Raw genomic sequence first — 26143 nt, 5'->3', positions numbered from 1 at the left:
GTGAGACAATAAGCACGTGCTTATATACATAAAGTGGCCATCATTATGTTGTTAATTTTTGGACAATAATTTCTGCTTTTCATTGCAACGTGCACCATCGTCAGTTAAAAGAGTTAATGACATTTGGGGCAAGATTATATTCACTTTATTTATTTGAACTCAAAACAAACACAATAATTTTATGGAATATATTTTAAAACAAAGATAACAGCCCGCAATTCCTATATTTTGCTCCAGAAAACTGCAGTTCACCGATGGGATTTTCAGTGCAAAGTGAGATAAAATACAAATTACACTTCTAAAAAGTGAAATACTTTACCCCAAGAATACAAATAAGGAGTACTGAATTGTTGTTGTTTAGTTGCTAAGTTGTATCTGACTCTTTTGCGGCCCCATGGACTGTGTGTGTGTGTGTGTGGTGCATCCCCTCTCCCCCACCCTTGAATAGTGTAAGACTCTTAACTACCTCAGAAACACATCATTTGGAACTATGTTCAGAAGGGTCTATAAAAATTCAGGATCATTAAAAACCAATGAAAAACTGAGATTATGTTATCAATGAAGGAACGATGAAAACGTCTTTTTTTTAAAAAAATGGAATTTTTATTTTTATGTTTCTGGCTACACCATGTGACTGTGGGATCTTAGTTCCCCAGCCAGGGCTTAACCCCGGGCCCTCAGCAGTGACACTGCAGAGTCCTAACCACTGAACTGCCATGGAACTCTTAAAGAAAACTTTCTTTTAAAATAATAACCATGGCCAGAGATAGCTATAAGAACATTAAATATGGACAAGATTATCAAGTGTTATGAATAGTCAAAAAGGCTCCTATTTTCTCTTAGCTATTTTGATTCAAGAATTTAAGATTGATGGAATTATGGCTATTAAAATTTACTTAGTTCACGTTTATGTTTCAACCTACTAAGAGACTCATTGCTCAAACCCACCATTTTACCACATCACACAGAGCAGACTGCAAAGTCTATAGAAGTCTGGAAGCTGTTCCTCTATCATCAAGGAATAACCTACTTTGTGGGCACTAAGTGATGCCAATGCTGAGGATGCCCAGTGGCAGAATTACTTACTATCTGTAAGAATTACTTACTATCTGTATCTGTACTCTTAATGTTCTTCCCCTACAGCATCTGGTCAAATGGGAAGGCGTTTGCCTATTTCATGAGACTTGGTGCTTTCTTACAATTGTTGAATCATTTGACTCTAAAATTGTTCTGCTAAAACCACCTGCTTTAAAGTAGAAACATTTTTTCCAGTCCAAAACTTTTTTTTCCAGAAAAATAATTGGAATAACTCATTATTTATGAATAATATTTCTCAAATACAAAAAATACAGATTTTTTTTCTTATTAAAAGATATTGCTTTCTGATAAGACACTGGCAGGTAAAATAAAAAGCATTCCAAGGCTAAGGAAACAACCGTAGGAAAATAGCCTTTTCTGTATAGGGCTAAATTGCTACTGTATTGTATATGTGTGTGTTTTTTATTTACCTTTTTCTTAAACGGAATTCCAGATTTCATTCTATGGAGGGTCAAGGCTGAAAAATCTATTTTCATAAGCAGTTGCTGTCACCTGCCTTCAAATGTTTCTTGACTGAAAGTTTCATTTCATGTTCCAGACTCTTTTATCTATGGTTATCCTAAGAGCACTTCATCCTCTGAACGTTCACCAAGCTGATCTATTCTTTTTATTTCTAATACACCCTTTGTATCTGCTAGGTTTATAGATTTCATGGCTATTTGCGCAAAGTTAAGTTGGGTGGCTTCAGATTTTATGAAGACAGCTAAGAGGGGTTCCAAGCAGGCGACCAGATGGGCTTAACAGAATAAAGTGTGGTGTGACTAATGAATTAAAATGGCCCTTCTATATCTCAGTCTTTGTCTCACTGCAGCTGAGGCTATATTAAGATATGGAAAACTGGAACATATTTATAATTTCAAGAAAACCAATTTGATCCTTAAATCCTATGATTTAAATCTTAAATAAATAAAGTTACACATGGTCCTTTTTTCCAATTCATTTTTGAAAACCCAGAACTAGAAGTTATATATAATTAAAAAAGTAGGCAAATGACATGACATTGTACAGGGTCATTGCCATGTAACTTTTAATTTTAGTTTTAGTAAGTTAATACTAACTTTTCACAAAACTAGGCAACTATTTAAGTAAAAATACCTATGTTTAGACTGTTTTCTCCCATACCTTAGGTAACACTGCAATAAATCAAGCAATTAAAAAAATTATTTTCTATTCTGCTTAAAAATTTGGAATAAATGAACCAGAAATAAAACCATGAAGCTACTTTTTTTTTTTTTTGCTTAAAAGTTGTGCATATTATAATGTGTTGGAAAAAAAAGTGTTAAAGGTAAAAGATATTCTCAGAATTAAATTCTGGCCCATGTCTGCAGAAGAGGCGACAAGCTCTCCACTAAAGCTTGAATGGTTCTCTCATAGCATACAGCTGTCAGGGGATAACTCCCTAGCCAGTGACTTGATTTTGCAGTGTTCCCATTCATCTGCTCAGAATCACAAAACTGAGCTCTGTGCAGCAGCGACATGCACAATTTCCAGACATGGTACCATTTAAACCTTGCCCCACACTGTGTGTTTGTTTTCTTCCTTTCTGCTGGCCCAAGTCAACCCTGGAAGCCACATCAGCCAGAGACTCTCCACGTCTACAATCACTGGACTTCAGGTGGACTCTGTGCTACTTTATAGAAATTCTGCAAGGGTATCTGGAACAGCAGCTAGTATTATCTTGACAGTGGAACATCAACAACAGTTTCCAAATTGAATGTAAAGTTCCTTATGTATGGCAGCAAAGTTTATTAAAAGTAGAATGTTTCTTAATTTTGTTCTGAGATAATTTCTAAGATGTCATCAATATTACCAACATGAAACAATACTAGGCACTTTTTTGTGATATAGGAAAATTCATGTATCTCATTCTTTTTCATAATTTAGCAACTGGCATAAAATACTACTAATGCTTAACTTCTGACCTGGAAGGAACAAAGTTGACTATATGCTTCTCAGTATCATGAAATTTCACTATCAACTCTTAACATCTCTTAACACCTTTTCTCTCCCCCTTCCATTCACAATTTTGTTGCTGTTTTTTTGTTGTTGTTGTTTCTTTTAGATTTGACTGGTAACCATTTGATAATTTGAATTTTATGTGTATGTCTCCATAATGAAGTATGGCAACTAAGTGTTCTGCCAGTTTTTTATTCCTCAAACCAGTTTTGAAGCATATTGTATTTTTAATTTTCTAAGTAACTAGCATATACCGTATTTCAACATCTCAGTCTATCTTTTGTTATCACATGCAATATAATTTTAAATAGACAAAAATGGTAATTATAAACTGCATATTGCTCTAAACTTCAAATACTTATAGAAATATTTATTTTTTTACCCAAACCACATCTTTCCTGTTCCCTGAGGTACTCTTTGTTGTTGTTTAGTTACTAAATCCTGTCCTACTCTTTTGCAACCCCATGGACTGTCAGGCTCCTCTGTGCAAGGGATTCTCCAGGCAAGAATACTGGAGCGGGTTGCCATTTCCTTCTCAAGGGGATCTTCCCCACCCAGGGACTGAACCTGGGTGTCCTGCATTGCAGACAGATTCTATACCATGGAGACAGCAGAAAAGTCAAGGAGATCTCATTGGTGCTCAGTTAATAGTGTTTGTTGAACAGATGGGAAAAAATTCAATAGGACAGAAAAAGGATGACACTGACCATTTACAGCCTTTTGCTCAAAATACCATTTAAGATGTTTGTTTGGATAAGTTTAAATTTAGTTGTGATATTATAGACAGATCAAACAAAGCTAACAATATTATTTTTGAAATTCTACTGCCACATTCCATAGTCTGTGCAACTTGCATTGGTTGCCTCCACGACGTACCAAAAGAGAAGGAGGACGATGGGTACAGTGCTAAGTCTTTCCAACCAGATCGCCACTGGCACTCACCTAACTGGATGAATTGTGGCTCACTCTTCACCCCCGACCCAGCCCCCGTGCTGGCTGCCACCTCTACACTATATCGGATCCCAGGAACCAGTGAGGGAATAACCACAGAAAAGGTGGAACCATCTACTGTCTTGTTTATATGGTATCGCGTTTCATTGCCCAGACACCAGACCTGGAAGAAGAGCACAACAGTTATGTAAGTTAATATAAAGATCAACACAATATTGTGGTTTTAGACCTAGACAGAGTTCAGATTTATCATGAACATAATGTAGGAAGTTTCAAAAGTCATTTTCCCCTAGATCTAGTTCTGAGAAGATGCTTCCTGTCAAACTTCATGTTAGTAGTACATTAAAAACCTCTTTGAACTTTCTTATATATTCTTAAAGAATTATATCAAGTGATTCTACAAATGTTTCTACAGAGGATTATATCAGGCGATTCTACAAAGACCCTGGTTCTTATCAACACTTATCAACAGGATTTGCTTTAAAAAAACAAACAAACAAACAAAAAAAACATCTAGGTATTATACGCCAGAAAAAGATAAAAGGAACTTGCAAAAACCTGTATACATCCAGATAAAGAACAGTAACTTACCTATCATCATCCAGTATTTGAATTTCTACTATGAACCAGGCATAATACCAGATATCACAACACAAAAATGCATGGGAAACTGTGTGTCTAATACTTTATTTCAACAGTTCTCTGGGACAAAATTACCTGATGCTGTCACAACGCCATCACTTTTTATGTCAAAATCAAGAAGCAGTTGATTTAAAAAGAGAGTTTCTGAACAATCTAAACTCTCTTGGCATAAACATGGTTTTTAAAAATAAAACAAGGACATGTTTAGCACATGGAACTCTGCTCAACGTTATGTGGCAGCTTGGATGGCACGGGGGTTTGGAGGAGAATGGATACATGTGTACGTGTGACTGAGTCCCTTGGCTGTTCACCTGAAACTATCACAACATTGTTAACTGGCTACACCCCAATACAATATAAAAAGATCCTATTAAATAAACAGATGGAGCCGGGACCTATTACACAAGCCTTTTCCTGAAATATGTGTTCCAGACCACCAAGACCTAAAAAATAAATAAAACTGAACATAAAGAGTAAGGATCATCCTAAGATTTATTCCGTCTATGGTATGTTGAACTATTATCCATGAAAGAAAAATAGCACTCTGATCTTGTATTTATGGTAATATTAATTAGTTTTTGATAAAATACAAGATCCTAATAACAATTCATATTTGATTTGAAAGGAAAATATTCTAATAAGAAAATTATTGTATCTCTCATTAACTTTGATGATATTTGTGGTAGGAAATTAGTTTTAGGAAATTAAGATTTCCGAGCTACACTATAGTCCTTAATTTAAATTTCTCTAAAGGATTACTGAATTATTAGAGTGCTCTTTTGCCATGTTGTAGATCTTGGATATGATGCATGAAAGTATCTGGACTCAATTTCTATAAGAAAATGATCCATGCAGTAGTAAAACATGCTCTGTATTCTTTATGATGTCCTCCAGCAAGACATGGGATTATTTTCAAGTAGCCTATTGTTTAAACTGTAATAGGAAATGGGATTTAAAATGAATCTGAGAATGTCAGTGTCCTCTTTCACATGGGCAAAAATCTTTTTTGCTTTGAAAGTTAATATTATTTTAATATAGTTTCAATGCATGATACCAACAAATGGTCAGACTCTATTACCAGGGTCTGATCATTTGGAAATAAAGAGTCCTTTGTGATTTTTTTCCCTCAATTACATTACACAGCTGAACCAAAGCCACAAACTGATTTTGTACCAGTCAGTCAGGTTGTGAAAGGCATTTTATTATTTTAAATTGACCATGAAGTTAAGTGAAATCCACCCTTTCTCATTTCTTTAGGAGAGAAATGAGTTTTGACTCTTAGGGGAAAATGCCTACATTAACACAATTTTGCTTGAGAGCTGAGATATCACCTTATTCTGTATGCTTAAAAGTCTCTATAACAGTTTGTTTATCCAGACTGAACCATAGCATCCCAGTATTGAAATAATCTTGAAACTCATGAGAAAGTTCAAAGTGTAGAGATTCTTACCTATTACTGACTCAATTACAGTAGAAGATCTAATTTCAAACACCCTAAAATACACACAGTGCATTTACAACAGTATTTTAAATACCTAAAAAAATGTCACCCCTTTAAATTATACACAAATTCATAAAGAGGTTTTTAGTTTGTTTTTAAAAGTTATTTTAAAATAAAATGTTATACCTAAAATTAAGCTCAGTATATTTGGTCATCGTACAAATTATTTTGGTACTCAGAAGTATATTTATGGTCTTTATTTGGGCCTTACCCAAAATGCGTATCAACATCACCTGGAAAGATCTACCAAAGTATATAAACAGGGGCCTCATTACAGATGCTGAATCAGAATCTTTCAGAATGGTGGCAATGCACCTATATTTGGAAAATGATTCCATAAGTAATTCTGATGTTAGCATGCCAATTACCTGTAGAAGGTAAACGAGTATTTACTTTCTTACCATCAATTTCATATCAATAGAAACAGGTAAGTTTTCACATTTATGAGACAATTCAGTAAATATAATTTAACCGGTAACTAGAAAAATACTGAGGTATCATGGACCTATAAGGCACTGTCTATAGAAATATACGTCTTGCAGTTCAAAAGTCTTCTAGTATATGATCTGTTTACATACATATTGAAAAAATACAAGAGAAATTTACTCTCTTGTGTGATTTCCATAATTCAATCTATCATTCACTCATTTACCATAGCTCATTAAGACTGTGCTATAATGCTTATTCATTAATAGGATAAATCTCATGTCCTTAATTTTATTCTACCCTGCTATGCTTAATATATTTGCTTGAAATTAATCTAGGTAAACCTTTCTAAATTCAATGATTAGAGATGATTTACTTCACAGGTAAAAGTAATTATTTAGAATCACTGATTTAAATTACTTTCAATATATCGTTATGTTTAAAAAATTTCATTCAAACATATATAGAAATTTAAAATTGAATTTCCTTTGAGACATAAAATTTTGTTTAGAGATGCTGAAAGATTAAAACAAATTTATTAAAAAATTTTCAGGCACACTAAAATAATTTTTCCAACTTAACTCCAATGTTACAAAATTCCAAATGTGTTGAAAGAAAGAAAGAAACCATATCTGATACAATTCCATGGGGCAAACTAGTTCTGCAAATGCATTTAAGCTGGATTTGGCGGGAAAAAAAGAAATTTTGATTAGCCTTTACATGTGTTGTTTGTGTGAGCACCTATATATACTGTGAACAGGTAAATACTCTCTTTTAAATTGTTTTTTTTTTTCCAAATGGCTTAAGAAAAAAGTATTTCACAATTATTGACTAAACAGACAAGAATTTAAAGAATAATTTATGTTGCTGTGCATACCAGCAGATGGCGCCAGATATCCATGAACAATACAGCCAAGCTTGCTTTTTGACTATAGATGCACTTACCTTATATTCTTGGACCATTCCATTCTGAGTATCTTCAGGAGGTGGCTGCCAACTAACGAGAATTGCAGTTCCATTTCCATCATTCTTTGATACAGTCACACTTTGAGGTGGGGCACTGGGTGCTATTAAATTGTTTCAAAGAGCAGGTTTATAAATAAGCATATTAGAAAACATTGAAAGCAGGCATTTAAACCATTAAACAAAACATAGAAAGTTTATGTCTATATATATATATATATATGTTTTAAAGATGTGTCTCATCCAAGTCTGATTACTCCCAAACTATTTAAATTTTTCCTCAATACTGCTAACCTATTGTGACTGTGAATTTTCTATAACCAAAGTTATATAGATTATCTCCACAAAACATTCCAGGAGAATTCCTCTCTTTCCTATCCAAGTGTCATGTTCTCCCTAAAATGTTCAAAAGTATAAAGGCTAACCATCCATGACATTAACTGTATTATAATTTACTGTAATCAAAGGAACAATTTAGGAACAATTCTTGTTATTTTTAAAGATTATACCTGTGACATGTAACTTGTAACCTTTATGTAAATACTAATTTTAATTTCCAGTTACACGGTGGCTAAACATACTGGTTTGTGTAGAGCTGAGAGGTTTCTAGGGACATGAGCCATAAAATGTTAATCCCAGAAGGTCCTGGGACAACTAAGACATTACTCACTTGCTTTACAAAGCATCACTCAAAATAACATTTGATAAATGAATGAAAAAATTAATGGAAAGGCAAACAAATTGAGGATAATTACATCTTTAAATGTGAATTTTAGTTCTGAATAACTAGATATATCCAAGATATGTCACTAAGTAATACAATGTTCACATTTGCACATTTTTATATAGGCCGCTATTAAAGCAAGTCAAGTATTACAGACTTTAGTTTTTAGTAGTTCTAATTAAATAACGTCTATTAACAAAATATAATGCTCACTACCAAGACAGTTAATAATGTCACTATTACCATTAAAAGTTTTCAATTAAGTTAATAAAAGCCTAATGAAAGTATTGCAATGCACAGTTATCACACATTTCATTATACTTGCCTTCTTCTAGGGTTTTGGCAAATTTAATTTCACTATCTGCTCCTTGAAATTCATTAAAAAAAGGACGAGCCTTAATTTCATAGTTGACTCCTTTCTTGAGATCAGGGATAACCACACTGTTTTTGGTTGGGGTCCTCACTTCAAAAACTAACCACTCGGATTCACCATGGTTGGCTCCAGACGGGCGGTAAAGAACTTTGTATCCTTGAATATACTGAGACTGTTGGTCCACCTATTACAATGACAAATAAAATGCAATCACTCATGCCTTCCATTGACTTTTTAGAACATCATGAACATTAATGTGACAAGAGGCAAAACAATTCTATCTGGCTTCATCTCACAGTTTTATAGTCTATATGAAGTAGAATATGAGAAACAAATCACTATCTTTTGTAATCTGTCCACTTTTCCAGCTTAATGTATAATATTAGCTATGAATTTCTATGTTTCATGCAGAAATGTGACCACCATGGCAGTTCCCTGGTGCACATCTAGAGATAAGTCAGAGTGTCAAGGGGATAAGGAAATGACATGTGTTTTCCATTTTCTAATTTTAAAAGACTACTTAATGCTATTTAGAAACAGTTCTCAGTTAAAAATTTTCATATGTTAATAATTCTATAAGTTATATACACTCTTTTGAGGAGTATTAGGAATATATAGCTTGTTTCCTTTGAGACAGGTAAAGTTCATTGTGTGTGTGCTTAGTCACTCAGTCATGTCTGACTCTTTTCTACCCCACAGACCATAGCCCACCAGGCTCTTCTGTCCATGGGATTCTCCAGGCAAGAATACTGGAGTGGGTTGCCATGCCCTCCTCCTGGGGATCTTCCCAACCCAATTCATTACTGCATAATATAAAATACATGCAAGATGACATTTTTCTCTGTTTAAAACCATTTCATAGCTACCACAACAAACAAATGTTTACATTATAAAATTATCATTGGTGGGGAAGTAAGGAACAGATATATACAATTTAACTATCTATTATATATATATGCACATTTTTCATATAATGATCTCCAAAAAGTCATCTGCTTATCAAAACTGAAATCAAATATTACAACAGCAACAATGACTCACTGTCCAGTGCACTTCGATTGAAGAGGAGGAAAGGATGGTGGGGTTGTGGAGATGCAGTACAACATTTCCCAGTTCTCGCTGGACCTGCTTGTGATCCACCCCCTGACTGGTTGGGGGAACATCTGCAACAATCCCAGAAGACTGTGTCAAAGCCTAGACAATGTTTCTGACTTGAATAAAAGCATGGGGAAACAATCCTTTCATTCATAGAAAATCCCAGAAAAGAAGAATCATTCCAACTGTGAAGAATAATTCCAATCTGTGTTACAGAATAAAATAGGAACAACTTAACCTTTTTACTAGAATCAGGAGGACAGGACATACAGAGAGAGATAACAAGCAGAGGGCATATAGAAAGCGAAACAGAGCAGGTGGCAAAAATAACAACGGCAAACATCAGTGTTTGAGGGCTCCTCCTATCATGTACTGATCACTTTCTTGCCTAGGATGAATGGCTTAGTGCATTCCCCTCTAAGTTTATTACATAACCTTCTGTAGTGATCCTAACCATGCAAGAAAGTAGATATCCAGGATCTGTGACCAGTAGATGAGAAACGAAGAGAATGGAAACACCTAAGTGAAAAGCAAGCACAAAAAGAAATTAGACACCCCTCATCTTATAAGATAAACCTGGATATCTTTCCAAGTAAGATAGTTAGTGGTTATAAAAGGGGGTATGGAAACCACCAACAGGATAGAATAGAATAAATCTGATGAGAAAAGAGTACTTAACATCTATTTAATTGATGGTTGCTTTACTTTAATTATCGTATCCCTGTCAAAAAGGTCCAATAAAGAGCTTTAAATCTCAAAAATATCAACATTTTTAGAAAGGAGACCAAGAATATAGTGATAATTAAAACTCCTACTAGTATTCATTTATGTTGGATTTTTTTTTCCCAACAAAGAAGTATTTTTGCTAAACTTACTAAAAAGTCTGTACTTGATAAAAGTTGCCTGTTTCTATAGAGATTTTCTAAATACAGATGCTTTGCTTCGTTTACAGTAATATGAACAAGAGAAGAAAATTAATACTTTTATATCCAGAATTGTCCTTCTCAAATACCGTATTTTGGCACATATATTCTAGACTACTTTCCATCTCATAAGCAACAGAAACAAGAATATTAGTTTTATGAATAATTAAATAAAGAACTGAGTTTGGATAGAAAACAAAAACATGGATATTAAAAGTGAGATCAGTTATCTGGGAAAATAATTTTAAAAAGAATGGATATGTGCATTTGTATAACTGATTCACTTGCTACACACTTGAAACTAACACAACACCATAAATCAACTGTACTTCAATAAAAATTTTTACAAATGAGGTTGGTAAGTATCTTTGATAGAGTTCAGGGAAGGCAGGCAAATGAAGGAGACGACAGATCAAGAGTACTATTCAAGAGTACTGGTATGGGGAGGGAGGAGGGAGGAGGGTTCAGGATGGGGAACACATGTATACCTGCGGTGGATTCATTTTGATATTTGGCAAAACTAATACAATTATGTAAAGTTTAAAAATTAAATAAAATTAAAAAAAAGAGTACTATTCAAGACTCTTTGATGTAAAACCTTGATTATATATATATATATATATATATATATGTATGTATATATATACTGAGCCTCTGACATAAATTTATAAATAAGCAAAATGAGAAAAACTGAGTTTTGGCTTCTCATCCTTTATCATACATTAGGAATAGCTTTGGCTCATATTGGTCCTCAGGCCACAGACTATAGATAGAAAATACTTGATTTTAAGTTTTTCATCTCAGGAATATTTCCTTCCCCACTAGTCTCCATTGCTCGTAGAACTTAATTACCATCTATCTCTAGGGTAAGAGTGGCATTCACGGACAGAATTGGCAACTCCCCAGTTCAGCAGCTTGACAGCCATGTAGCACTGGGAAGATTTTGTAACCTTACTATTTTTCAGTTACCTCATCTGTCAAATGGCAGTATCAGTGGCAGTCACTTGGGAGTGTTTTTGTGAGAACTGAATTTCTTAGGGCATAGAAAGTCCTTTTGTTGAAGGTAGGGATTGGGTCCATGTTTATGAACCTACAATACCCAGCACAATGACATACATAGAGAATGTGTTTAATTAACATTAGTTGAGTTAAAGTGAATTACTGTATGGAACACATACATATATTATACACATTAGCTTCTAAATATGCTCTCTCATATGTAAGATTCCATCCTCAGGGAAATCGTCTGCCTTCTAGCAAGTATCTTCAAACATGTCAGGAATCATTTTTAAAGGTAACTACTATTATTTGCATGGCAATCACTAATTTATCTGGTTGAGGTAACCTTTGCTAGTTAATCCTCTCATGAAAGTTTCTAGATTCTCTTGCCTACTGTCACCATCTTGGAAATAGAACATTATTTCAGAAAATTCCTCACAAGAAAGAAAAATGGAAAGTAATGTTTAATACTTTAATGTGTAATATTGAGACATTTATTACTTGGTCTCTTTATTGTTCTTGCTTTCCTTCTCCTCCTGAAAGAAGTGTATTATCATGAAAAAGATCTTCCCAACATTCAGAATCAAACTTGGAGGAAATCTTAGATACTATTTTACCCCTGCCATCTCCCCAGTATTGGAGTTTCCTATATACGATCTTTGAGGATGGGATTATTCAGGTCCATATCATTATTTACAATAATATGTCTCTTATTACCTAGAGCACATGCATATTCTGTACATTCTGTGTCTGTGTACATATTCTTTAAAAGATAGGGTTCAAGAATGCTGTGTGGACAGAATGTGGATAAAGAATCGTATTAACAGTAGCAACAACCACTTGCATTTGTCTCCAATCCCCCCACCCCATCTGCTAGCTGCTCATATCATCTCCCTTGCATTATCAAATCTTATATTTGAGAGAGCACATTTTGATTACCCTGGGACAGGGTTACTGTGACATAGGTCTACCTGACTCCTGAACAGGAAACTATGCCCTATATCTGTGCAACTTTAACTTATGACCCAGTTTACTCATAGGAATCTCCACTTGGGGAAGACTTTCTTGAAGCCATGCTGCAGAAGCAGTTAAAGAAGTTATGCTGGGATTTCCTTGGTGATCCAGTGGTTAAGAATCTGTGCTCCCAATGTGGTGGCCGGGTTCGAACCCTGGTCAGGGACCTAGATCTGATATGACACAACTGAGAGTCTGAATGCCACCACCAAAGATCCCATGTGGCACGCCTAAGACCTAATACAGCCAAATCAATCAGTCCATCAATACTAAAAAGAAAAATTATGAAAACAAATAGCTTGCCTGCTTCCTGTGAATCAATTTCCAACAAGTCTTTCCTGAATTCCCTCCACCTCGGCTCTTCCCCTAACTGCTTATGCATTCTGTTTCTGTCAATTGGATTTTCCCAGGTTCTTCCCCAGGCTCCTGCTATGGTCTGACTCAGCTCAGTTTCACTGCGTCTCAAAAGCTGTCTAAAACTAGACAGTGAAATTTGCCTCAATGTTAACTCCCATTCACTGGTCTTTTTTAGGTGCCTGAAGTTAGAATAAGCATATCTTGCTCACACAAAAGCCTCTTAAAATATTAAGGAAAAAAAAATATCAGACCTAGTCTAACTTTATTATTTTGGGGGATAATTTTTTGTGCCAAGTTCTGGATTTTTTTTTTCCAGTGATATGAATTTTAGCTTTCAATGCAGCCTCCCAAACCATCCTCATCTTCTTCTTAAATATCTTAAAATTCTACCCGAAAATGTAGTGCTCAAAAAAGAATACATTACTCTAATTCATGATCTGACCAGTTCAGATTTTGCTCTGCATATAATTCTGCTAAGACTACATTTGTTTTTCCGACAACTACTCACTCAGGTGGCTCTGGGAGGTGTTCTAATTGACTTCAAACACTGAAGTCAGCTCCCCCACCGATCCTGCCCCCAACACACCCAATGCACACACTCCTTTTAAGCCCAGTATCCTCAGCCTATCCTTCTACAGCTAAATTTTAAAACCTAAGTTCAAAACCTAAGTTCAACCTACCAGTCTTTTAAATTTGCTCCATTAATTTTAATCTTGTTAGTGCTGGCCCATCATTCCAGTCTGTCGAGTTACTTAATTCTGGTTCTCTCACTCAGCATGTGAGCTGTGTTTCTCAAATTTTATGAACTTCCCTTATTTTTAGTCCAGTGAAAGAAATACAAATCCAATGACAAATGACAAAGTCTTATGGTATAACATAGAAAAGAAGTCTGAGTCCTGCATATTCATAAAATTGGCTAATTTAATCCTTGTCCAATCCTGTGGAGTAGGGATTTTTAGCCCCATTATATAGTTAAGGGAATCAATGCTCAGGACTCAATAGCTTGCTAATAGATTGAGGAGCTGAGATAACAAATTTTTTGATTTCAAAACGGTATGCCTGTTTTACTGTTTCTAGTTTTCCAGCTGACATGGGTTTATTTCATTTAGGTTATTCTGCTTGCTATCATGTATAAAGGTAAGTAGATTAAAATTTTTAAAAACAAGTTAACAGATAAAGCATTAACTACTCCTCATTTACAGTTGAGGATGTATTTTACAAAATCATTCATATGTGTATATGACAGATCACAGTTAATCAGAAACTTTCACTAAGGTCTACTGGGTAGAGACCACTGGACTGGGGACCAAAGTTTCAGTTCACTTTACAGCTGTCCTACTTTCTGCATTCTTTACAAATGCATATATAACACTGAAAACCTCAAACTGCCTTAAGGCAGGCTCCAAGACTACTAAAGCTACTGGTGAAGTGACTCATAATAGCAAATATATGCATTTGGGTGTGTTGATTTCACACAGCAAAAAACAGACGTGGGCATGTTCCACAGCTCCGTTTGCTTTCTCTGGGAATTCTGAAACAAAAGGTCCTCCTCAAAAGGTTGTTTACACACTCTCTAGAGAAGACGAAATGCCCAACATGGCAGCTAGACTCTCTCTCAAAACTGGAAAAAGTAATTTAAATCTTTCAGTACTACTGTGTACAATTTGTTTCTATCACTGTAACTAAGTTTCAACTTTTGCTTTGGAAACACACAAAGATAGAGACATTATGATTCCTCTGTACGTTCACAAAAGAATCTTATATTTCTAATTTCTACCATCTAGAGGTAACCTTTCTTTACTAATCTTATATGAATAAAGTATATTTTAACTGTGATGACAATATATTAAAATAAAAGGTACAGGTTGATTCAAATTCACCTTTTTTTCAATATATAAGTTTTACCACTGCTCAAACATTAAAATAACAGGAGGAACAAGAGGGTGAATAGGAGGTAATAATCTGTTGAAAGCTAAAAATAATTCTTATTCATGAAAGACAATAAAAAGCAGTATATCCAGAACATGGTTCAAGTGAAAAAATTTCCAAATTCAAATGTGTTTAGAAGCAGCTTCAAACATGTTCATTTTTCCTTGTATCTGTTTCTTTAACCCAGCTTTGATGAACACATACATGATTTCCATTTGAAAGTTTAATACATTATGGTTCACATGATTGACAATGAAAGATAGATCAAAGAATATATAGACCTAGATTATTCTTTTCCATGCTTTGGAAAGATTGGACAGAGGGGTTAAGAACAATTATCTCTTACATTTGTGTGATTTCCAGAGAGTATTACTTGATTATGTTCGTAATATTCAAGAATCATCCCAAAGGTCATGAATATTAGTCTCATAAACAAAATTTACTTAATTTTAAATACAAGTAAAGATTTTGTGATTTGTGATTAAGATTAAATCACAAAAAAAGATGTGTCATTAAGATTTTACATCCACATGTAGCCATATTTAAAAGTCAAGAAACTGAATATATTATAAAAATATTCTCCTAATATTTTTGCTCACTGAATTTTTGACTTTATAAAATGAGAAACATTTCTTTGTTATTTGTCAAGTCATGGAGTGCTTAGTCAAGAAAATAAGAAAGTTTGCAGACACCATGATTTAAAAATTAATTGAGCAACTAAAACATATATATTTTAAATATATAATCTTAGCATGTAATACAAATGATTTTACTTGTATAATTGTAACATCTAAAGATAAGTAGGTGTCCCAAGGCTGAGTAAATCAATACTCACCTTGTGTTTTCACTGGGTCTGATATCTGGCTTGGATCACTAATTCCATATGCATTGGCTGCCCTCACAAGGAAAAGGTAAATTGCATTAGGTTTGAGTCCTTTAATGGCAAATGTTTCTGTTTTCACATTCTCCGCTACAGTCTGCCAGCTGCTACCAGATGCATGGCTATGGATAGATACATAAGTTAGAACATGCATATTTAATGGTAAATCAAAAAAGAGAACTAGGAAACACCATCTTCGCTCTACCTGAAGGCTTCTATAATATAAGACGTCGGAGTTGCACCTGAATTCAAATTTGGTTGCCATGACAACGTTACTGTATTTCGGCTGACATCTGTAACTTCAGGTTTTGAGGGGGCACTAGGGATTAAATTTGGGTCGGTGGGTCTTGGAGGCTGAACTGGAACTCCAAATTCTAACAAAGAAGAAAGAAACGAAAGATGCTTACACAGAGAAGCACATAAATGTAGATAAAATATCCATCCCCTACTTAGACTTCCAAGACATCCACTTCATCTTTTTACCAGTAAGGAAACAACTACATTTCAAGCTTCACTTTTAGGTAAAATAGTATCAAATTTACCTTGGACTTCAATGTAAGCACTCCACGTTGCTTCACCACTGGGGGTTGATGCAATGCACGTGTATCGACCAGTATCACCCAGCTGAGAAGACAGACGGAAAATAAATATTTGGAATACTCAAGAGCTCACTGGGCTGGAAAAACGATTAGTTTTGTATATGGCCCATGAATATGGAGAGCTGCCTTAAAATGCACTAACCAGAAGCTTCCTCTTAATTTAACATGTTTTCATTGAATGTGACTTAAAATGCTGCATGAAGACAAAAGACAAATTGTTATTCTAATTGTATGATAAAGATATAGTATTTAAGTGCATTAACATCATCAATTTCTGTGTCAGGCACAGTACACGAGGTATATACCTTAAATTCAAAGGGTTAATCTTTAATACTAATTTATATTTCATATTTACTAAGTCACATGGTAAGGCTAATAAAGTATAGCCAATGACTCTTCTTGCTGTTTCATATTTTACCTGAGTTACATCCACATGGATAAAGGAGATAAACAGATATTTAAAGAAAATGGATAGACACAAAATGATTTCTTCTTAAAGCATTCCCTCTTTTTCCTCATTTTATTTTTCTAACCTGTAACTTCAGGCAGTTTAGCAAGTATAAAGTTAAACCCCAGCTAGAATGATGCTCTCTCCTCCTTCAGAAGTCTGACTGCCAGAAAACAAACACAGGTCACATGTTCAATGGTAAAATCCTCAGTAACATAATGAACCCATATACCTCTGCTTAAGGCAATAACTCTATCATCAAATAATATTGGATAATGCAAGAATGCTGTCATTTTGTTCTGGCAAATGTAATAACAAAGTTACAATCATTGTCACAAAAAAGTACAACATATTAACTTTCATGGCACATGAAATGAACTGCTATGCTGATCCAAAACTCCAAAGAAGCCGCTCACAATAGGCAATAAAGCAATTGAAATTTATGTTTATTGCTGTCAAAGCTACTCTTTCATACGCCTCATGAGCTTGTCTCGTCTTGACCTAAAATGAAAAAGAAAAACCGAAACAAAACAATATAGTCCTGAAAAGAACAGGTATGGGATGTGACGTCCTGGGAAGGTAAATCCCTAAATTGTTCCCACAAACCTGTGAGATTTCATCATTTCACAATCTGATTTGAAATGTACATTGAATCTATACAGTGCTTTATCATTTTTGTTTGCATGTAGAGTATTCTGTAATTACGAAATGCTGAACCAAATATTCACAATAGAACTCTTGAAGTTTACAGCACATAATATAGTACTGGAAAATAACTTTGAAAAATGGAAGGAATCCATTTTATCACTGATTGGAAGGTATTTTTTTCTCCCACAAATTCTCATCCTTTTCTCCTCCATGTAAAACCTTACACTACTTGCCATGGGGTAAATTATGAGTCATATCACCAGAAATATACACAGAGAAGTGTCTGAAAGAATAAAGCATCAAATTAAACATATATTAATACTGCTATTAGCATTTCATTATTTCTAAAAATTGAGGCTTCAACACTGGTTTGCTGGAGGCAAAACAAAGTGGAACAAAATGGGAAACCCAGGGTGTCATAAGTTACCTTAGCATATCGGATCTGTAGTACTCCGGTCTCCAGCTGTTTGATTCGAGAATCTTGGGTTGAAACAAGGACTCCATCCTTTCTCCACAGAATTGTGGGCACTGGACTGCCTGTGGCCACACAGCTGAGCACTAAAGTACCATCCACTGCTACAGTCTGATTCACAGGACCTTGTCGAATGACTGGGGGAGGTCGGTCTGCAATCACTGCCAGCAAAAACAACAGGAAATAGATTTCTGCAACTGGAAGCAATTTTCTAATCATCAGAGCAACAGCAGTTGCTCTAGGCTTTGAAACACACTAATTAAACAAGTAATTAAAGTAGGAGACATGCATTATTCAGAATGCATTTCTATGATGTACTGATTCAGAATATTAAAATGAGATACAATGTACTCCTTTCAAGTGACCAACCACTGAGTAGGCTTGCTGCAATTGTCCAGGGACCTTTTTAATTTAAGAGTTCAGAGACTACATAAGGGTTGTGGATGGTGAAGATGTATGGTGGTGAGAAGTGGAGTACTGTGCTTTTTAAATTTTAAAATATGTAAAACACAAAATGACTACAAAAAACTATTTACCCTAAGGAAATGTATGAGACAGATTTTCATAAATGAACCAAAGCCAATTTGACAATTGTTCTGTGTCCAACAGATAGAATGATAGTATCACACCAGCATGTCTGATAATTTTGTATCCGAAAACATGCTTTGGACTTTGATAAATGACAAATAAATATGATTGAGCTCTTTTGATATTGGATTTTTTTCTATTAAAATAGTACATGCTTAAACATATCTCAATCCTAATAAATTCAGGGAAACTGGAAAACTGTCCAAAAATACTGTTGGTAGGTGGTAGCTCAGGTGATAAAGAATCTGCCTACAATGAGGAAGACCCAGGTTTGATCCCTGGGTCAGGAAGATCCCCTGGAGAAGGAAATGACAATGCATTTCAGTATCCTTGCCTAGGAAGTCTCATGGACAGAGGAACCTGGTGGGCTACATTCCTTGGGGTCTCAAGACTCGGACAAGATTAGCGACTAAACAATGACAAATCCAAAAATATAACTCAAGCTGATACCCTAACTCAGGAAATAACACACTTCCATATCAGAATTATAGGAATGGGAAGATGCTTCACTAATTTTATTAACAGTTTTAATGTCCTATGGAATGAAACAATGGAAGGCAATTTTTATAAAATACAAATGAAATTATTCTTATTATATGAAAAAAATCTAAAAACTTTATCTGAGACAATAAAATCATAATTTTGGGAAAAATCCACAACAACTATAGTGGAATGAGAATAAATCCTGCATTAGAGAGATTGTCTATCCCTTGACCTCGGGAATTTAGGTGAAATTTCATAGATAGTTTTGTAAATGATTAAACAAACAAAAAAACAAAAAAAAGTTCATTTTTCATTATTAAACTTTAAAATTCTGAACATTAGTTTAAAAGTTTTATGTCATGAGTATTCAAAAGACAACTCTAAGAAATTGACTGCTTAAAGAAAACTGGTTGCCAGAGTAACTAAATTTTGGATGCAACATTTTCAAGCCTGGATGTGTCATGTTCAAAGTTTTATGCACCAAAGATTCTGCACAAGCTGGAGTCACACTTCAATTTGTTCCTCATTTATCATGCAATAATTATTAGTGTTGGGCATTCAATCTAAGAGAAACAAGAAAGCAAGAGAGTGAAATCAGCAACTGTGCATTTTTACTTCACCCTTCCAATTCTCTCCCATCTTTGGTTGCTAGTGTGAAATTTGTTAATACCGTAGGGGTGTATTAGAAGGCTGGAGGTTGAAACTTGGCAGGAATGTTTCAGATACTCCACGGGTGAAAAAATATAAGCCAATAATTCCTTTGCTTAGAGTTGTTTAATCTTTTCTACATTATCTGTTAAGTTTGGCTAAAATAAAATTAAATGCCCCTCCTGATATGTATGAAAAAATAGTGATAGTGTTTTATTGCACTGAGGTTTTTATAAGACTCTACCACCTGCGTTCCCTTGATTCTAATAATGAATGAATATTTATTTCTAGATATTAATTAAATTAGTAACAGAGTGGTTCTTTATAACTGATTATAATCCTGAATGATGATGCTGTGAAAATGCTGCACTCAATCTGCCAGCAAATTTGGAAAACTCAGCAGTGGCCACAGGACTGGAAAAGGTCAGTTTTCATTCCAATCCCAAAGAAAGGCAATGCCAAAGAATGCTCAAACCACCGCACAATTGCACTCATCTCATACACTAGTAAAGTAATGCTCAAAATTCTCCAAGCCAGGCTTCAGCAATACGTGAACCATGAACTTCCAGTTGTTCAAGCTGGTTTTAGAAAAGGCAGAGGAACCAGAGATCAAATCACCAACATCTGCTGGATCATCAAAAAAGCAAGAGAATTCCAAAAAAACATCTATTTCTGCTTTATTGACTATGCCAAAGCCTTTGACTGTGTGGATCACAATAAACTGTGGAAAATTCTGAAAGAGATGGGAATACCAGGCTACATGACTGGCCTCTTGAGAAACCTATATGCAGGTGAGGAAGCAACAGTTAGAACTGGACATGAAAGAACAGACTGGTTCCAAGTAGGAAAAGGAGTATGTCAAGGCTGTATATTATCAACCTGTTTTTTAAATTTATATGCAGAGTACATCATGAGAAACACAAGCTGGAATCAAGATTGCCGGGAGAAATATCAAAACCTCAGGTATGCAGATGACACCACCCTTATGGCAGAAAGTGAAGAGGAACTAAAAAGCCTCTTGATGAAAGTGAAAGAGAAGAGTGAAAAAGCTGGCTTAAATTCAACATTCAGAAAACGAAGATCATGGCATCTGGTCCCATCACTTCTTTGGAAATAGATGGAGAAACAGGGGAAACAGTGTCAGACTTTATTTTTTTCAGCTCCAAAATCACTGCAGATGGTGACTGCAGCCATGGAATTAAAAGACGCTTACTCCTTGGAAGGAAAGTTATGACCAACCTAGATAGCATATTCAAAAGCAGAGACATTACTTTGCCAACAAAGGTCTGTCTAGTCAATGCTATGATTTTTCCAATAGTCATGTATGGATGTGAGAGTTGGACTGTGAAGAAGATTCAGCGCTGAAGAATTGATGCTTTTGAACTGTGGTGTTGGAGAAGACTCTTGAGAGTCCCTTGGACAGCAAGGAGATCCAACCAGTCCATCCTAAAGGAGATCAGTCCCGGATGTTCTTTGGAAGGACTAATGCTAAAGCTGAACTCCAGTACTTTGGCCCCTTATGCAAAGTGTTGACTCACTGGAAAAGATTCTGATTCTGGGAGGGATTGGGGGCAAGAGGAGAAGGGGACAACAGAGGATGAGATGGCTGGATGGCATCACCGATTCGATGGACCTGAGTTTGAGTGAACTCCGGGAGGTGATGATGGACAGGGAGGCCTGGAGGCTGCAATTCATGGGGTTGCAAAGAGTCAGACACGACTGAGTGACTGAACTGAACTGAACTGAATACATTTAAGAAATTGTAAAAATATTTTGAAAGTGAAAGTCGGTCAGTCATAACCAACTCTTTAAGACCCCATGGCCTATACAGTCCATGGAATTCTCCAGGCCAGAATACTGGAGTGGGTAGCCTTTCCCTTCTCCAGGGGATCTTCCCAACCCAGGGATCCAACCCAGGTTTCCTGCATTGTAGGTGGATTCTTTACCAGCTGAGCCACAAGGGAAGCTCCCAAAATATTTTAGATCATCCTAATTTATTGGAGTCAGTAGATATATAATGAATGTCATACACAGTGTTAAGAATGTGAACTTTTGAGTGAGACAGCCTGAATTTTGAAATATGTCTTAATCAACAGCTAGCTGTTCATTCCTTCCTTCTTTGTTACACCTACTTATTATTATTTTTAATTTTACTTTATTTTTAAACTTTACAATATTGTATTAGTTTTGCCAAATACTGAAATGAATCCACCACAGGTATACATGTGTTCCCCATCCTGAACCCTCCTTCCTCCTCCCTCCCCATACCATCCCTCTGGGTCGTCCCAGTGCACCAGCCCCAAGCATCCAGTATCCTGCATTGAACCTGGACTGGCGACTCATTTCATACATGATATTATACATGTTTTAATGCCATTCTCCCAAATCTTCCCACCCTCTCCCTCTCCCACAGAGTCCATAAGACTGTTCTATACATCATTGTCTCTTTTGCTGTCTCGTACACAGGGTTATTGTTACCATCTTTCTAAATTCCATATATATGCGTTAGTATACTGTATTGGTGTTTTTCTTTCTGGCTTACTTCACTCTGTATAATAGGCTCCAGTTTCATCCACCTCATTAAAACTGATTCAAATGTATTCTTTTTAATGGCTGAGTAATACTCCATTGTGTATATGTACGACAGCTTTCTTATCCATTCATCTGCTGATGGGCATCTAGGTTGCTTCCATGTCCTGGCTATTATAAACAGTGCTGCGATGAACATTGGGGTACACGTGTCTCTTTCCCTTCTGGTTTCCTCAGTGTGTATGCCCAGCAGTGGGATTGCTGGATCATAAGGCAGTTCTATTTCCAGTTTTTTAAGGAATCTCCACACTGTTCTCCATAGTGGCTATACCAGTTTGCATTCCCACCAACAGTGTAAGAGGGTTCCCTTTTCTCCACACCTTCTCCAGCATTTATGGCTTGTAGACTTTTTATTTAGTGAGTGTCCACCATGTGTCAGACCTTGGTGGATACTGTGTATGTATGACAGAATATTCCCTCAATTGGAAGACTCGGATTGTTAAGATGTTAATCCTCCTTAAATTGTTCAATAATTAAAGTGGAATTAAAATTAAAATTCTGATTTTTTTGTCTGCCTAGGATATTAGGATATGTATGTATATCTGTGTGTGTGTATGTGTGTATTATGTGTATGGAAATTGACCAGTTTTTAAAAATTTATTAAAAAATGAAGAAGGCCTGTAACAGCCAACCTAAAACAAGAAAAACAAAGTTGGAGACTTTACCAGTTTGTAAGGTTTACTATAAAGCTATAATAATTAAGATCACATATACTGGCATAAATAACTGGAATATAACAGAAAAAACAGAAGTAGGTTACTACATTTATGGGGGCTTCCCTCATAGCTTAGTTGGTAAAGAATCCCCCTGCGATGCAGGAGACTCCGGTTCGTTTCCTGGGTTGGGAAGATCCACTGGAGAAGGGATAGGCTACCCACTCCAGTATTCCTGGGCTTCCCTTGTGACTCAGCTGGTAAAGAATCTGTCTGCAATGCGGGAGACCTGGGTTTGATCCCTGGGTTGGGGACATCTGCTGGAAAAAGGAAAGGCTACCCACTCCAGTATTCTGGCCTGGAGAATTCCATGGACTATACAGTCCATGTAGTCACAAAGAGTCAGACACGACTGAGTGACTTTCACTTTCACTACATTTATGTTCATTTGAATTATGATTACCATGCCAGTGAAATTCACCGGGGAAAGGGCTGCCTTTTCAGTAACTGATGCTGAAATATTTAGGATCCATATAAGGGCAGAAAGGCAAATTTGACCCTTATTTTATACCATAAACAAAGATTAATTAAAGATTAACAACTTAAATCTCAAACATACAGACAATAACGATTCCAGACAAAAACAGGTGAATATCCTCATGATCTTAAGGTAGACTAGGGAACTAAAAGGACAAAGCACAGGAGAAAAAATAAGACATTGGTTCTCATTAGAATTAATTTTTTAAGCCCTAAAATCATCATTAAGCAAATGACTGGGAATAAATATTTATAATACATGTATCAGACAAAGATATATCCAGACTACATGGGAAAATGAAAAAAAAAAAGAGAGAGAGAGAAATGAGTAGAGTATATGCATCCATGAAAAGGCAAACCAGGATAACTGAGTACATATGCCCACCCATAGTCGTCTACAGAAACATTTAGCTTTATCAATAAAAGTCCTGAATTGAAAATAACCCATCAATAGAAGAGCACAAACATAAACATAAATAAAGTGTAAGCTACAATGGAATACTATACAGCAACAAAAAGAGTGCATACATATTTCTTTTATGTATATATACATATGTATATACAAGTACTCTCCAGTTTTTGAAAGTTCATTATGAGCCAGTTTGCTTTTATGAGGGCTTCCCTGATGGTTCAGTTGGTAGAGAACCCACCTGCAATGCAGGAGACTCCAGTTTGATTCCTGGGTTGGGAAGATCTGCTGGAGAAGGGATAGGCTACCCATTCCAGTATTCTTGGGCTTCCCTTGTGGCTCAGCTAGTAAGGAAGCTGCCTGCAAGCCGGGAGACCTGGTTTTGATCCCTGGGTTGGGAAGATCTCCTGGAGAAGGGAAAGGCTACCTACTCCAGTATTCTGGCCTATAGAATTCCATGGACTGTATAGTCCATGGGGTCGCAGAGTCAGACATGACTGAGTAACTTTCACTTTTTTGCTTTTATGAAAGACCTATATTAATACAGGGCTTCCTAGGTGGCTCAGTGGTAAAGAATCCTCCTGCCAATGCAGGAGATGTGGGCTTGTTCCCTGGGTCGAGAAGATCCCCTAGAAAGGGAAATGGCAATGTACTCCCAGTACTCTTGCCTGGGAAATCCCATGGACAGAGAAGCCTGGCAGGCTATAGTCCATGGAGTCACGAAGAGTCTGACATGACTGAGCATGCAGGCATGCACATTAGTGTATTTGCTCACTAACTGAAATAAATCTGAAGTGGATTTTCAGTTTTATGAAAACAAACAATTATTTCCTCACTTTATGCCACTTCTACTTATATTTCTGTTTCACAGGAATGCTCTATTTTCAAAGAGCAGAGGAAATCTGTTTGTATATACTTTTTATATATTTATATGCTTACTTATATTTCCTTTCCTTCTTACTGCTCTCCATCTTATGGTTTGGAGATTTTCTCTATTGTTATTCAGTCTCGAAGTTATGTCCAACTCTTCAACCCCATTGACCACAGCACATCAGGCTTCCCTGTCCTTCACTATCTCCAGGAGTTTGCTCAAATTCAGATTTCTCTACTACTGCATCTTTATATTTGGCATTAATTAATCATGCTTAGAAGAGTTGATAAACAGAACAAAAACTTGGTCATCTTGAGTTGTGAGAAGGATCTGTCAACAATTCATCTTATCTTCATGATTTGGAAGAAAGAAAAAGGATGATGTTTTATACCAAGAGATTTTAAAATAATTTTTTATTTTTCAAAACATGGACACAGTCCTGTGTATAAGTATTCAGTGTAAACTTTCCTTGTATAATTGTCATGCTTTTATGAATCGAATTTGATGTAAGAAATTTCATATAGCCTAGTTAAAATAAAAATGATTTTACATTTAATCACTTTAATCTTTATCCTTTTAGCCTTATATCAAATTTACTGTAAGAAAGGATACAAAGTTGAAAATAAGTGTGCTTACTGGCATTCTCTTTAGACACTAAGCCAAACTTTGCCATTTTGAAATAAAATGCTCTACTTTACCATCGGTAACTTCCAAATATGCTTTTGTGATGATACTTCCGGCAACATTCAAAGTCTGGCAGATATAATAACCAACATCAGATCGCTGGACATTAGTAATAGTGAGGTCACCAGTCTGGGAGACTGAAAAACGGCTGGATGACTGTGGTGGCTGATATGAGAAAAGCAGATTCTAGAACCCAGAATTTGGGAGGAAAGAATAATAGGTTAATTGCTAGTTTCCAACATGTTTTTATGTTTTATATAAGCAGATACATAAATAGCAGCAGCAGCACATAAATATTTATACATATACAAACATATGTATGAAAATAAACTAAATATTCTCTATCACATACCCACATAGACAGAGGTACACACACACATACAGATGCACAAAGTTTAATCATCTAAACTTAAATGGGGTTATTTGAAAATTTAAACAAATTCTAAATATTGATATATGCCTTTATAATTTCAATGTCAAACAATACTATTTATAAAAGAATATGAGATACTATTAGAGTTAAATGTTTTACATATTTCAGTAAACAGACTCAAAAGTTTTGTTTCACATAGATGTGACTATTAGAATTCTAAACATTAAATCTTTTAATATATAAACAACATTAAAATTTAAACACATTCCAACAAATTAAGTTTATCATTTTGGTACCATCACAAGAATCT

General features: G+C 35.5%; 1 protein-coding gene across 11 annotated transcripts in view; it reads right to left on the bottom strand.

The window, feature by feature from the left end:
- Positions 1-26143, bottom strand: part of ROBO1 (roundabout guidance receptor 1) — a 1296447-nt gene that overhangs the window by 57002 nt on the left and 1213302 nt on the right. For all 11 annotated transcript variants that reach the window (XM_086411285.1, XM_086411320.1, XM_086411293.1 and 8 more), the window contains 9 exons: positions 25475-25646; positions 17954-18159; positions 16374-16455; positions 16037-16205; positions 15787-15953; positions 9676-9797; positions 8587-8818; positions 7520-7641; positions 3997-4168 (listed from right to left, as the gene is read on the bottom strand). In XM_086411285.1, the coding sequence (XP_086267411.1) occupies positions 3997-4168; positions 7520-7641; positions 8587-8818; positions 9676-9797; positions 15787-15953; positions 16037-16205; positions 16374-16455; positions 17954-18159; positions 25475-25646 (1444 nt within the window). The remainder of the gene's footprint in view (positions 1-3996; positions 4169-7519; positions 7642-8586; positions 8819-9675; positions 9798-15786; positions 15954-16036; positions 16206-16373; positions 16456-17953; positions 18160-25474; positions 25647-26143) is intronic.

Source organism: Bos grunniens, chromosome 1, assembly GCF_055505025.1.
Source record: "Bos grunniens cultivar Pamir isolate PY7600 chromosome 1, Bosgru_T2T1.0, whole genome shotgun sequence".
NCBI classification, from domain to species: domain Eukaryota; kingdom Metazoa; phylum Chordata; class Mammalia; order Artiodactyla; family Bovidae; genus Bos; species Bos grunniens.
The sequence above is the reverse complement of the archived record's forward strand: the minus strand, read 5'-3'. Positions and strand labels throughout refer to the sequence as shown.